The sequence below is a fragment of the Elgaria multicarinata genome, chromosome 12 (genome assembly GCF_023053635.1).
Source record: "Elgaria multicarinata webbii isolate HBS135686 ecotype San Diego chromosome 12, rElgMul1.1.pri, whole genome shotgun sequence".
Taxonomy (NCBI): Eukaryota; Metazoa; Chordata; class Lepidosauria; order Squamata; family Anguidae; genus Elgaria; species Elgaria multicarinata.
This window is the reverse complement of record NC_086182.1, coordinates 6,307,391-6,320,698: the sequence shown is the minus strand read 5'-3', so window position 1 is coordinate 6,320,698 and position 13,308 is coordinate 6,307,391. Positions and strand designations below refer to the sequence as shown.

Sequence of the window (13,308 nt, the reverse complement as noted above, 5' to 3'; positions counted from 1 at the left end):
CACGTGTTGTTAAATGCTGTTAACTGCCTGGGAGAAGAGAAAGGTCTTGACCTGGCGCCGAAAAGATAACAATGTTGGTGCCAGGCGAGCCTCGTCAGGGAGATCATTCCATAATTGGGGGGTCACCACTGAAAAGGCCCTCTTCTGACTCTCTTTCCCCACCCCTCAAAGCTGCCCATCCCACAGAGCTCCTGAGCATCTTCTGGTTGTTAGCCTTCCTGCCAAGCGGGTGTCTGGGCTGGGCGATGCTCTGGCTGGGCTGCTTGCTTCTCAAGAGTCGGTCATCACCCTGCTGATGCTTGTCTGGAGTTCCGTTTCTGTCCTGCATGCATCTTCGCCCTCGGTCCCCCAATTGATGGATGTCGGGCCTCTGAAGGAGCGACAAGAAAATAGCCAGCTGACCTGTGTCCCTGTCTTCCCCTCCAGCGTGTTTTCCCATACGTCTCCACCATGGTGAGCAATGGCTCCCTGGCCTATGACCACGACAGGGATGGGAGGCCCACTGAACTAGGCGGGTGCACGGCAATGGTGCGCAACCTGAACCATGACACTTTCCTGGTGATCCGCTATGTGAAGAGGAGGCTTACCGTGAGTGTCTGTTTCTCTGCGTTCCTTCCCCTAACCCCGTCTTCCCCAGGTGCAGCCAGGAAAGGACTACATTGGATTGAGTCTCCTCTCTTTCAGGTCTTGCTTGATATCGATGGGAAGCATGAATGGAGAGACTGCATAGACATCCCGGGAGTCCACTTGCCACGAGGATACTACTTCGGAGTCTCTTCCGTCACTGGAGACCTATCAGGTAACAGGAGGAGGCGTCTTCTCCTCTTCTGCTTCTGCTGTGTCCCCCAGACAGGTTCTTTTGTATCGATTCCCCTGGCCTGGAGAAGAGCCCTGTGGAGCTTAGGCAAGTTTAGGGAATAGAAATGAACCCTTAAATGATGCTGCCACGTCTTTTGTTCTTCTGCAATTCTGTGTGAAGAACTTCGTGTCGAATCTAACGCAGATGCCTAAAGACCTCAAACATTTTTTGTTAAAGGGCTTCTCACCTTTACTGACGTTTCTGCTTCCACATTCTGTGCAGGATTAAGATTGGCTCCTTTACATGTGCTTTTTAAGGGAGTGCTTCCTCTCTGCAAGTTCTGCATGTTTCATTCTACAGCCACTAGATGGCGGGGTGATATAGTGTGATTCACCGGCTGTTGGGAGTGCTTCAAAACGCAGTTAAATTTATTGTCACGTTTTCCCCACTAAGAAAAAAGCCAGCATAATGGTTAAAAAGCACGGGAGAGGCCCTCTAGGTTGATGATGCTGTGTAAAGAACCCACAAACTTCCATGAGTGACCAATCACAAGCACACGATAAAAGCTTTGTGTAGATAAGCCCAAAGTGCTTCTAGGCATTGTAGTCATTGCCTCCTTGAAAACATGCAAGCAATCTTTACACCTGGCTTCAGTTTTCAAATGGGCAGCGGCTTGCATTGGTAAATCGATCCCTCTTACTGTTTTGTGGCGCCTCTCCTTGCAGCCCCTCACCATACTTCTGCCTCTTTACTTAAGAACCTAAGAAGAGCCCTGCTGGATCACACCATCTAGTCCAGCATTCTGCCCACACAGTGGCCAACCAGCTGCCTGCAGAAAACCCCCAAGCAGGAGATGAGGGCAGCCCATGTCCCCCAGCAACTGGTGCCGCCTAGGCCTATACTGCCTCTGATCCTGGAGGTAGCCTAGAGCCATCAGGACGAGTAGCCACGGATGGCCTTGCTTGCGTCCTGCCACATTTCCGGTGCTCCGTCTTGCATGACTGCTTAGTGGCCACTTCTGTCTCTTGGGTCACAGTGGAAGGAAGGCATCACAGCAGCTTCGCCTCTGGAGACACTCAGGGCCGTGCGGCACAGCCGGCGTCAGCAGCTGCATCTGAAGGATAAGCCGTGGGGGTGAAGCGGGGCAGCGACATGGGGTGGGAGAAGCGTCTCTCTTCCCAGCGCAGAACAGTGAGAAGCGGGTGGGACTCTCTTGCCGGCCACCGAACGTGCAACTGACTTCATGGTCGCCATGCTTAGAGCGTGCAGCAGAAATCCGGCTTGCCAGGCACCGTGGTCTCCGCAAAGTCCCTTGTGGTTGGGATATGAGTCCAGATATGAGACTCCAGATATGAGTCTGGAGTCTTTTAAGGGGTCTTCTTGTAAATCCCCCCCCCCAAACCCTCACTCAAGCCACACCATTCCAGATCAAACCATCCATATTTCACTTGAAGTAGCCTTCTTCATGCAGCATAATTTAACCCTTTTAGCGCCAGATTAACATCCCTCATGTTGGGTCCCCCTTAGGCAGCCGAATTCCACAGGATTCCCTCCAACGAGTGAATGGGGGAAGCCTTTACTGTTTACAGAGAGTCAGGGGAGAGCTGCCTCTCTGAACTCGCCAGCAGGTGGAATTAACCAAAACGTGGCTGTGGGCCTCAACCAGTCCTGTGATGGCTGTGCCGGCTAAGAGGGAAAAGGTCCCTGGTGAACTGGGGATGGGTTGTACATCCGTCCATGTGGGCTTCAGCAGGTGGGGGGCGGGGTGGGGAGGAGGAGTGTCTGTCTCCCCCACGCCCAGACCTCTCACTGTCCCTGCCCCTCTTTTGTCCCAGATAATCACGACGTAATTTCCTTGAAGTTGTACCAGCTGACGGTTGAGCGGACCCTGGAGGAAGACAAGCGGGACAAAGAGGTCTTCCTCCCTGTGGTGGACAACATGAAGCTGCCGGGATGTAAGTGGACGTGGAGCGACGAGGCTTTAGGGCCGGAGCGGCGGTCGGGGGATCCCGGGGGTGCTTGGCAGGAGGGCAGCAGCGCCTGTCTGGCTTTTGCGGTGCTGGCATTGCGCCCTGGATTTTTGCCCTAGAGGGGATGGGGCAGCCCTGCAGGGCTGAGATGGGGAAGCTGCGTTTGTTGGTCCCCAGGCGGCCCGTGGGGGCGCTCTGTATCCTCCTTACGCCAGCTCGGAGTGTGGGGCAACAGGGGAAGGGCGGTGGAGCATGCGCTTGGCATGTTGACCGTCCCGGATCTGATCCCCTGCATCTCCAGGTAGGGCTGGGAAAGGCTCCTCGCCGAGACCCTGGAGAGCTACTACCAGAGAGCGTAGGCAGTACTGACCAATGGTCTAACTCAGGGATAAGGCATCTCTCCATGTACATGACCCTCACCTGGCTTGGAGGGAGGTGACCCAAACGGGGACGACCGGCGTGACACCTTCATGGGGACATTTTGTGACGCTGATCCCCTTGCAATGAGATGCCGCTTCCGTAAAAATGCAGGCCGCTTTGCCGTATAAACCGGCCTTCCCCAACCTGGTGCCCTCCAGAAGTATTGGACTTGAGCGTGCGTCTTCCCCCGAAGCGCCCAGCGCTTGGCCATCCGACCTGGCGCCCTCCAGACATGTGAGATTGTAACTCCCACCATTGTAGTCCAACCCCTGGAGGGCACCAGCTTGGAGAAGAACTCCCCTCCCCCTCCGTGAAGCTGCTTGTACCCTACAGTTAAGTACAAGACACTTGATATAATAATGATAAATTTATTTATTTATTTATTTATTTATTACCTGCCTCTCCCTCGTGTGGCGCAGAGTGGTAAAGCAGCAGTTTCTGCAGCCAAAACTCTCCCCACGGCGTGAGTTCGATCCCAGTGGAAGCTGGTTTCAGGCAGCTGGCTCTGGTCGACTCAGCCTTCCATACTCCCGAGGTCGGTAAAATGAGTACCCAGTTAGCTGGGGGAAAGGTAATAATGGCCGGGGAAGGCAACGGCAAACCACCCCGCTATAAGGCCTGCCAAGAAAACGTTGGCGAAAGCTGGCGTCCCTCCAAGAGTCAGTAATGACTCAGTGCTTGCACGAGAGGGTCCTTTCCTTTCCTTTCCTTTCCTTTCCTCTCCCTTTAGATCAAGGTGGGGAACAACATTAAGTACAACAGTACAATATAAATCAAATGCATAAAACTGATAACAATAAGAACCAGGACATCTTGAAATCCTTCAGTTTAAACTTCCATCTGGGTAGGCCTTCCGGAAGAGACTAGTCTTTACAGCTGTCTTCAACTCGGAAAACACCCGAGACCTCAGAACTTTAAGGATTCCCTTGCTGGATCAGTGGACAGGCAGAGACCACCAGCTGGGCGTGGAAGGGCGGGCTTCCTCTGCTGGTCGCTCCCAGTATTTGGGTATTCCGAGGTGTGCTACCTCTGAAGGTAGCGCATGGCGAACTCGCCGCATGTTGTCCGGCTGGCCCTCTTCCCGCTGAGCCGGCCTGGTGAGTGCTTGGCGTTGCCTGCATCTGAGGTCTCTGGAAAATGCGCCATTCCTGTAGCACACCACTAGCGTGCAAGGGGAATTGCTCGCTTTCCGGAGGCCTTGGGCGTACGCTTTCCCTCTCTCCGCCCTGTGCCCACCCAGGCCTGAAAGGGCCTCCTATCACTTGCATTAAGAGGCCCTGTGGGTCACAGTGGGTGAGGGAAAGGGGAGGAACTCAGGAAGGCGCACATTCTGGACCTCTTGGAAGTGTGCAAATTCCCCCGGCCCCTTTCCCACTTCCCCCCACACCCATCCATGCCTGAAAGGGCCTCTTTAACTCTTGCAGCTGCCCTTAGAGTAGAAGGGGAAAACCCCTTCCCCTCCCCTCCACCCCACCTGCCGATGGGGAAGGACTAATGCCATTTCCCCAAGGCTGCGTCTTTTACCTTGCTGCGGTAATGGCAGCAGTCATTGCTGGAGTGGGGGGAAAAGGACAAAGGGCACACGCCGGTTGGGGTGGAAGTCCGACCGGACCTGCACCCCCTTTGTCAGCCTCGGGACCATGGGGTGAAAATCCGCCGGGCGGCTTGCCGGGGCCCAAGAGGGCCGAGTACGGGTCGTCCAGTGAGCTCGCGGGCCCTGGTGGATCTTCAACCCTTCCCTATCTGAAGGTGGCGGTTCTGTTCCGCTATTGCTTATTTTTATTTGGTTTCCTCCCTCTCCTGCCTTCCATCCAAGGACGTCACGGTGGCGAATGAGGGCCTCCCTTTCCAGCTTCACCCTCACCGCAGCCCTGTGAGGTAGCGATTGGCCTGAGGCACCCAGTAAGTGTCATGGCTGAGTGGGGATGTGGACCTCCCTGGCCCTAGTCCAGGCATGGAGGTCTTGCAGCTCTCCAGAAGTTCTGGCCTACCGCTCCCATCCACCTTCGCCAGCATTGCCAATGGAGAAGGATGCTGGGAGTTGTAGGCCCAAACATCCGGAGAGCCACAAGGTGCCCACCCCTGCCCTAGTCCAACGCTTGGGCTCTCATGGCGGAGAGGCAACCATGATACACCTTTCTGCCACGTGGGGTGCGTGGCCATCTTCTGACTCCGCCAACCTTGCTGGAGATAAAAGGTAGGAGTGAATCCCACCGTGGAGACGCAGAGTTGCCGATGTATTTTTATTTATTTATTTATTACATTTTTATACCGCCCAATAGCCGAAGCTCTCTGGGCGGTTCACAAAAATTAAAACCATCATAAAACAACCCACAGGTTAAAAGCACAAATACAAAATACAGGATAAAAAGCAGAACCAGGATAAAACCATGCAGCAAAATTGATATAAGATTAAAATACAGAGTTAGAACAGTAAAATTTAAATTTAAGTTAAAATTAAGTGTTAAAATACTGAGAGAATAAAAAGGTCTTCAGCTGGCGACGAAAGCAGTACAGTGTAGGCGCCAGGAGGACCTCTCTGGGGAGCTCATTCCACAGCCGGGGTGCCACAGCGGAGAAGGCCCTGCTCCTCCTAGTAGCCACCTGCCTCACTTCCTTTGGCAGGGGCTCACGGAGAAGGGCCCCTGAGGATGGCCTTAGGGTCCCTCTTGTGCCTGAGCCCGATCTGTGCTTCCGTCCCCTGCAGTGGAGAGCCCGATGGAGCCCATGAGTGGCCTGGCTCTCTTCTTGATAGTCTTCTTCTCGCTGGTTGCCGTCGTGTTCGCCCTCGTCATCGGCATTATCGTCTACAACAAATGGCAGACACAGAGCCGGAAGCACTTCTACTGACCGGCCGGCGCCCAGCCCACGTCCTTCTCTCCTTCCTGCCTTCCGAATAGCCCTCGTCGGCGTGGATGGACGCAGACGCAGGCACCTTGTCTCCAGGACCCTCGCTGCCAGGGCTCCGGTCCATCCGGATCTCAGAACTTTGAATGGATTGGCTCTTGGGTGGGCGGCCTCCTTGCCGAGCCCCCACAGGGAAGGCAGGCCACGCCTCTCCTTTCTATTTTGCCTTCTCCAAGCCGAGCTTTCGACACCGGCATTTCAACGAAACCTGACGGGTTATCGCCGTAGCCTCCATCACCTCGTGCAAAATGGACTTTCCCGTCTCTGCAGGTAGACCACGGAGACATTTCTCCAGTCGCCTGGAGTCGGCGGCCTCTGCGGTCCCCTGCGGAGGCTGGCTGGAAGCCGAAGGCTTTGGTTTGGCGGATGTCAAGATGGCGGTCTGTGGGGCGGTGATCATGATCTGCCAGCCGTGGCTGTCTGGTCTGAACGCTTTACTGGGGTGCCTTACGTAGCATCTAGGGAGGAAACCTCTGCCTTGGTGAGGACAACTGATAACTTGCAGCTGTACGAAAGCAGAGCTGCGACCTTCTGGCCCAGGGCCCAGATGTTCCTGCTGTGAATAAACAAATGTGAATCCCCTCCCTCCTAAAAAAAAGAAAGAAAAAAGGAAAGAAGCTTCTGTTCTAATACCGGCCCCCACGCCTCTCTCTCTTGAGACCTTGGGGTGTCCTAATTGGCTAAGCTGCTCTATGTTTGATCGGGGGCGGCCCAGCCACCAGCTTCTCCAGACGAGCTGAAACGTGGCCTCATTGTGGGGAAAGCCCGTCTGCTGCATCAGCAGGCGTTCCGAAGAGGCTCCCGTATCAGCAGTGCTTTGAGCCTTGGCAGAGGATTGTGGGAAGGATGGCAGGCGGATGGCTTTTCTTCTAAGTCAGCTGTGTGCTGGGGAGACCTGGGGGCACCACAGAAGATCGCTCGAAGCGACGCAGGAGATACTTCTGCGTGGAGATCACTCGCTTCCCCTGCCCCCAAAACAGCTTTCCCCACCGCTACTGGTCATCGCTGGCGTGTTCTAGAGCAGGAGCGGGCACAAAGCAGATTTCCAGATACTTTGGACTTCCTGACCACTGGCCATGCTGGCAGGGGCTTCTGGGAGTTGAAGTCCAAAGCGTCTGGAGCTCTGCCTTGTGCTCAGCTCTGCTCTGGAGTGTGCACGTGGTTCACAGAGGGTAATGGGGAAGCTGGTGGGCCAGGCCAGTGTGCCTGTGTGCATGTAGGATGTGCCCTGCAATGCACCCAGAAGAAATGTCCCTGAAGGTCGAAAGGTTTTGGGTAAACTACTGTTCTTAGCAAAATGCTGCTACCTTCCTTCGTTGCTGTTTACCTTTTTCTTTTTAAGCCGACTCTTCCACTTCCTTTAGAGGGGCCTGGCTTGCTGCCTGCCAGATGTGTTGGACTGCAACTCCCATCATTCCCTGCCAGCATGCTGGGAGTTATAGTCCAAAAACCCCAGATAGCACCAGGTTGGGGGGAATTGCCTCAGCTGCTCTCTGCCGTGGCCCTGATCCACCATCTCTCTGCAGCTCCCGGGGCCCTTCTCTGCCTCCCCAGTGACGGGGCTCTTCGTTACTTACAGGTCAGATTTCAATGTCACGTTTTGCCTTTGCTAAGGATTTCGCCGTGGTTGGCAGAAGTGCCAGCTGTCACTGGGCCTTTTGAACCGGCGAATTAAGAGGTGACCCTTGAATGCCTCCCTCTTTGCTGGGGATGCCATTACCTGACCTACCTCCAGCCCCAGTGATACGGAACTGGTTTCAGTTGGTGTGGGAGAGGTTCAGTGCTGCTTTCACAAATATTGAGCAACGACTCTCTGTTGCAGTAACCTCTAGCTGCCCTGTGCAACGAGAGAGCCCTGCCCAACTACTGATCACTGCAACACTCGGCTCGCAGGCTTTACCGTGGCATCTCTTACTCCCTTTGTTCTTCCAGTGTCAGGGTTGTTGTCGTCGTTGTTTTAAATGCATATTCATTAACTTTGGTGTCTTTGAACTAGGGCGGTACTGAATGTTCCGTTCCAAATGGGCTGGTAATGCAGTTTTATAGGGTGGGGAGAGGGGAAAATATTTCCCCCAGACCCTTTAATGGTCCCCTCTGTTCATTTTCTCCTTCTCAGTTAGGCTTTTTTTTTTTTAAAAAAAAATAGTAATTAATTTTTGATCTCCTTTCCTAAGTTACCCCAGCAAATCAACAATCATGTAGCGAACATGATCATGTCGAGTTTCTAGTTGGCCACGTGACAATGTTGGTGGGAGCAAGCAAAGCCAGTTGCGAGGGAGGGCTGTGTTTCTTAGGCTGGTCACATGGCTGACCCTGGCCAGCCAGCCTGCTTTCCTTCCGCATAGGCTGCGGCCTCCCATTCAGCTGGTTCACTGAGGAAAGAACCGCTCAAGAGGGCAGGACTGGCGTTTCAGTGCTGCCAAAATGTTCACCCCCCCCCAAACCCCCCCCCCCCCCCGTCTTCCCTCTTCTAGCTGAACAAAAGAAGCCGATGAATGCATTGTGCCGCTTGTCCGATAACAATTCCCTGCCTCCCTTTTGGGGAATGCAAGTTGAAGCAAAAACATGGAAACTTGCAACCTGGCCAGCTGTTGAAAGGTCCTGAAACAGGCAAAACACTCTCTAAAAGAGAGGATCAAGCCAGTGGGCTGACTTGGAGATGTTTGCACGTTGCCTCATCTCATTAGTTCCCAAACAGCATCAAGGTTTTGGTGGCCTTTTCTACTTGAGCCATAAACGTGGGGCTGTGTCTTTATATTGCAACTGCCCTCACGCATTACTGCCATAATTGGGAAACTTCCCTGGTTTAAAGGGGGAAGCATGGGAAGTGTGTGTGTGATGTCTCCAAGAGGCCTCTCTGGGGTGAGGCCTGCGGTCCAATGGGTCCAGGGCCCAAGTGCCCATTTTGTACTGTCTTGCCCCGAAATCCTGTGTGCTGCCTTCGATGTAGCATCCCTCTGAATGACTTCAGAGGAGAAGAAGCCCATCGCGTTCACACCCTGCTTGACAGTGTCCCAGACACACCTGCCTGGCTCTTACTGGCCGCAATGTTGCTGGACTCGATGGCCCTTTCACCTGATTTTTAGGGCTGCTCTTAGGTTTGCATGACCAACAGAAGCAGGGAGAAGAGGGAAACCCCGTGAGGGATTGGAAAAACAAGCCGAAGGCAGAGGCGGAACCACGGATAATCTTGCAAAATGTTTATATAGAAAAGGGTTTCATGAAGGATGCCTACGCGTTTTGGACAAAAACGTCCTTCCTCAGGGAGGACTTATTCAACAAGGTTTTTGCAGTTGTCTGCTCAATGCCTATGATTTCATTGAGCAGACAGCTGCAAAAACCTTGTTGTGAATAAGCCCTGAGGAAGGACGTTTTTGTCCGAAACGCGTAGGCATCCTTCATGAAACCCTTTTCTATATAAACATTTTGCAAGATTATCCGTGGTTCCGCCCCTGCCTTCGGCTTGTTTTTGCATGACCGACAGGCTCATGAGTTATTTCTTGTACACAAACCTTTGAGGAGAAGCAGGGTCCTGAGGCAGTCAAAAAGACTAACACATTAATGATGGCATAAGCTTTTGTGGTCAATATTCAGAAACCAGCCGGAGAAGATTTCGTTCTCCCAGGACACTTCCTTGTTGACGTTAAGATGACTGTTCTTGAATAATGGCACTCCAGAGGGAGGCTCCGGCCTCAAACCGCTAAATTGGAACTGAATTTCTTGATAACAATCACTTATGGCTTGAATGACGATCCTGGGATTTCATCACACTAAAGTTGTTCATTGGCTCAGTTCAGACAACACATTAGTCAACGCAGTGTGAAAACTCCACTCAACGGTTGAGTTTTTAGGGGGTCCTCCCCACACGTGTTCTAACTCCACCGTTGTGTGACTGTGGGCTACCGTGGAGTTGAGTAAAATCCATTGTGACGTTTGATTGACAGTCCCTCTCTCCTCCCCTGGTCCTCCTGATGGTACCCCATCAGCCGTTGCTGAAAAAAAAAAACCCCAATCCAGGCAGCTTTCCTAAAGTGGCACTCTCTCCTTTCATCGCTCTTGCCAGGGAACTCTGTATCCAGTGGAAAAGTCAACTCAACGCAATGGAAAACACACAATACACAACATAGTGGTTGTTCAGGAACTCGCTGCACAACGTAGATATTCATTGTGGAGTGTTTTCCCAAAAAACCTCCACTGTGGAGTTCTAAAACCACTGTTGAGAAACATGCTGTCTGAACTGAGCCAGTAACTTGTCAACACTACATTGTGTCTGGTCACTGTAATTATTCCCCCACCCCCAGTCCCACATATAAACGTTAACGTAATTATCACTGTATTTCTTGCACTCCCCCTTCTTCCCCCTGTATCTGCCAACTCAGGATGAGTTGCCAACTGTGTCTGATGAAGTGGGTTCTAGCCCACAAATGCTTCTGCCATAATAACCATGTTGGTCTTCTTTCATTGTGGCAACAGGCTCCCGTGGCTGCCTCTCTGGGAAGCCTTTGAGGGTGACAGAGGTTAGGAATGTGAAGCCTCTGGAGTGCGGATCTTGGCCCGTGATAAAACGGATCCTTCGTGGGAAGACAAAATGACATGGGAAATCTCTAGGCTGGTCTTCCCCAACCATCTGTCAGGGATGCTTTAGGGTGGATTCCTGCATTGAGCAGGGGGTTGGACTCGATGGCCTTAGAGGCCCCTTCCAACTCTGCTAGTCTATGATACTATGAGCTTGGTGCCCTCCTGATGGGTTGCACGCACTGAAACTCCCATCCTGGCTGGGGTGATTGGAGTTGTGTTTGTACCCACCAGGAGGGCACCAGACTAGAGAAGGCTGCTCTAGTTGGACCGGGGAAGCTAACTTGTAGGCCAAAACGTCTGGAGGGACCTCGCCGTTGGCTATGCTGGCTAGAGATGGTGGGAGTTGTAGGCCAAAAGGTACAGAGAGCCACAAGTTGCCCACGGCTGAGTTAGAAGGGTCGTTCTGGGAGCTGCCCTTTCAAAAAGCTTAATATCTTAAAATCATCGTAGGTTGGAATGTTAGTCTTTGGAACTAGGATAGGGAATGTGTACATATTCCTTAACTATGAGCGCCTCTTAAAAAAAGATTGATCAAAGATGCTCACCGTGAACTCAACTTGAGGGACCTTCGTGGGGCTCCTCTTTTTGCTCCCTGGTGATGTGCCTCTTCCTACTTAGGGAGGCATTTGGTGGTGGTAGCTTGAGGCAACATCCTCCCACGTTGTCCTGCTTCTGGGCCACCCAGAACATAGGCAACTTGGGGCCAAAAGTCAACGAATAGTTGTACTACCAGTTGAGTAGCCTGTCTTCCCTATTACTTGAAGTGGCCAGTGCTAGTAATCACAGAATTGGGGCAGCTATCACTAGCCTGATTGGCCACAGACACTGGCTAGGTAGCCCATTTCCTCCCCAAATGTCATTTTGGAGTAGTGACGTGGGACCCAAGATGTGTATCCTGCCATAAATCCTCAATCTGTTCCTGCAATTAAGCTGCAAACTCTTGTAAGCTGTGGAGACAAGCTTTGCTCGCAAAAGAGCCCACATTTAATTCCTGATACTTTTTAGTTTCAAACAAATCTAACAGCAGGACCAGAAATACCCACAACTGCTTAAGGCTTTGGAGGGTCACGTCCAGTCAGGTAGGGCAGACAGGGCCAGCGGTCAGACTTGATACATTCAAAGAACTCATGAGTTATTTCTCATGGTATGCAAGTACCAGCTCACCTTTTGGAATTAACTGCTTTGTTCAAGGAAGCTGCCCCAGCAACTTTTGTATTTTGGTCGCGGATGCTGAAGGTCTGCTTCACTTTTGGTCCTGGAGCCTCAGGAGGACCCAGCCCCTTCTGTGCTGTGCAAACCAACCACTGAACTATCCAGCTGTGAATGTCGGAGCCCCAGTTGCTGCAGCATCTAGCTGCTGTGCTCCAGAAGAGGACACTGCCTAGCATTGGGGTTGTTGGGTTAATTGCTTCCGTAGGACGATTTCTCTTGTGGGGGATGTAGGAGACTTTCTACGTGGGGAAGAAGCAATGCTATAGATGGCCTCTTTCGGAGAAATTTTCTTTTGTTTGTTTGCTTGAACATTTGAAAAACCATGTCTGCATCTGCCTGTTTTTCTTTGTACATGTTTCGTGTCTTGAAATAAACCTACACAAAAGCCTCTCTGCTGTTCAATGAATGAAGGCTTCATTTTGATGAGTTGGCATGTCACCCTAAGCCACCCTAAGTTTAAGCCATGGTGTGTCTGTGTGTGTGTGGTGGGGGGGACTTGCCCGTTCCTCCCAACAGACGACCATCTGCTTGGTGGCTTGCCACGGTTTATTTCTACCTCAGTCCCACTTTGTCCTCCTGGCTGCTGCCAGCACATTTCTCGGGGGCCTTTCCCCATTCCTATATCCGCATCCTTTCTGCATTTGGTCCGCTGATGTGGCCAGGCTTGCGTGGGGGGCAGGGAGTTTCCCTCATATCAGATCGCCAAAGGGATTTGAGTTTCTAAGCCCTTATAAACCTGAGAACACATTCTCAAACTAGTGTGTGTGGCCTTGTGTAACTGCTCAAGACTGCAAGACTGGGTGTGAGCTATTAATCTCAGCAAAGCTACATCCTGCTCTTATTTCAGCAGTAGCTCAACTGTCGGTTGCTGCCCCCTTTCCAGCATGCCACTCCTTTGCTGAGGAAATTGCACTGGATGCCTATTTGCTACCAGGCCAGGTTTAAGGTTGTAGTACTGGTGCACAAAGCCCTAAATGAACTGGGACCAGGATACCTGAGAGAGCGCCTTCTCCCCTACCAACCTGCCCGGTCACCGAGGTCATGATCCTGGTGGTTCCACATGGAGCTGTCGTCTGATTGGAGTCCACCAGGGGAAGAGCCTTCAGTGTGGTGGCCCCCCTCCTATGGAATTCCCTGCCTTTGGAGGTCAGGCAGGCGCCAACTTTGTATTCCTTCCAGCGCCTCCTGAAAAAGTTCCAGGAAACCTTTCCCCCCAATGACCAGCCGCGGTTTTATTTGCACCTTGTTTCTTTTAAAAATGGATTTTATTCTGTTTTTATTCTCTTATTCTAATTGCTCACTGCTCTGAAATTCTTGAAGGGGGAATATTCCTCTAGTCAATTTCATCCTCCACTTTGATACTACTTCCTGAGCAAACCCCCCCCCCCACTCCAGTCCTGCTCCAGCATCAATTCACCAAAG

At 52.2% G+C, this 13,308-nt stretch overlaps 1 protein-coding gene across 2 annotated transcripts in view; it reads left to right on the top strand.

Annotated features, from left to right (window-relative positions):
• The window catches only part of LMAN2L (lectin, mannose binding 2 like), a 31,871-nt gene extending 19,597 nt beyond the window's left edge, over positions 1-12,274 (top strand). For both annotated transcript variants that reach the window (XM_063139250.1, XM_063139251.1), the window contains exons 5-8: positions 427-588; positions 685-799; positions 2,635-2,754; positions 5,897-12,274. In XM_063139250.1, the coding sequence (XP_062995320.1) occupies positions 427-588; positions 685-799; positions 2,635-2,754; positions 5,897-6,039 (540 nt within the window). In that variant the 3' untranslated portion in view covers positions 6,040-12,274. The remainder of the gene's footprint in view (positions 1-426; positions 589-684; positions 800-2,634; positions 2,755-5,896) is intronic.
• The last annotated feature ends 1,034 nt before the right edge of the window (positions 12,275-13,308 follow it).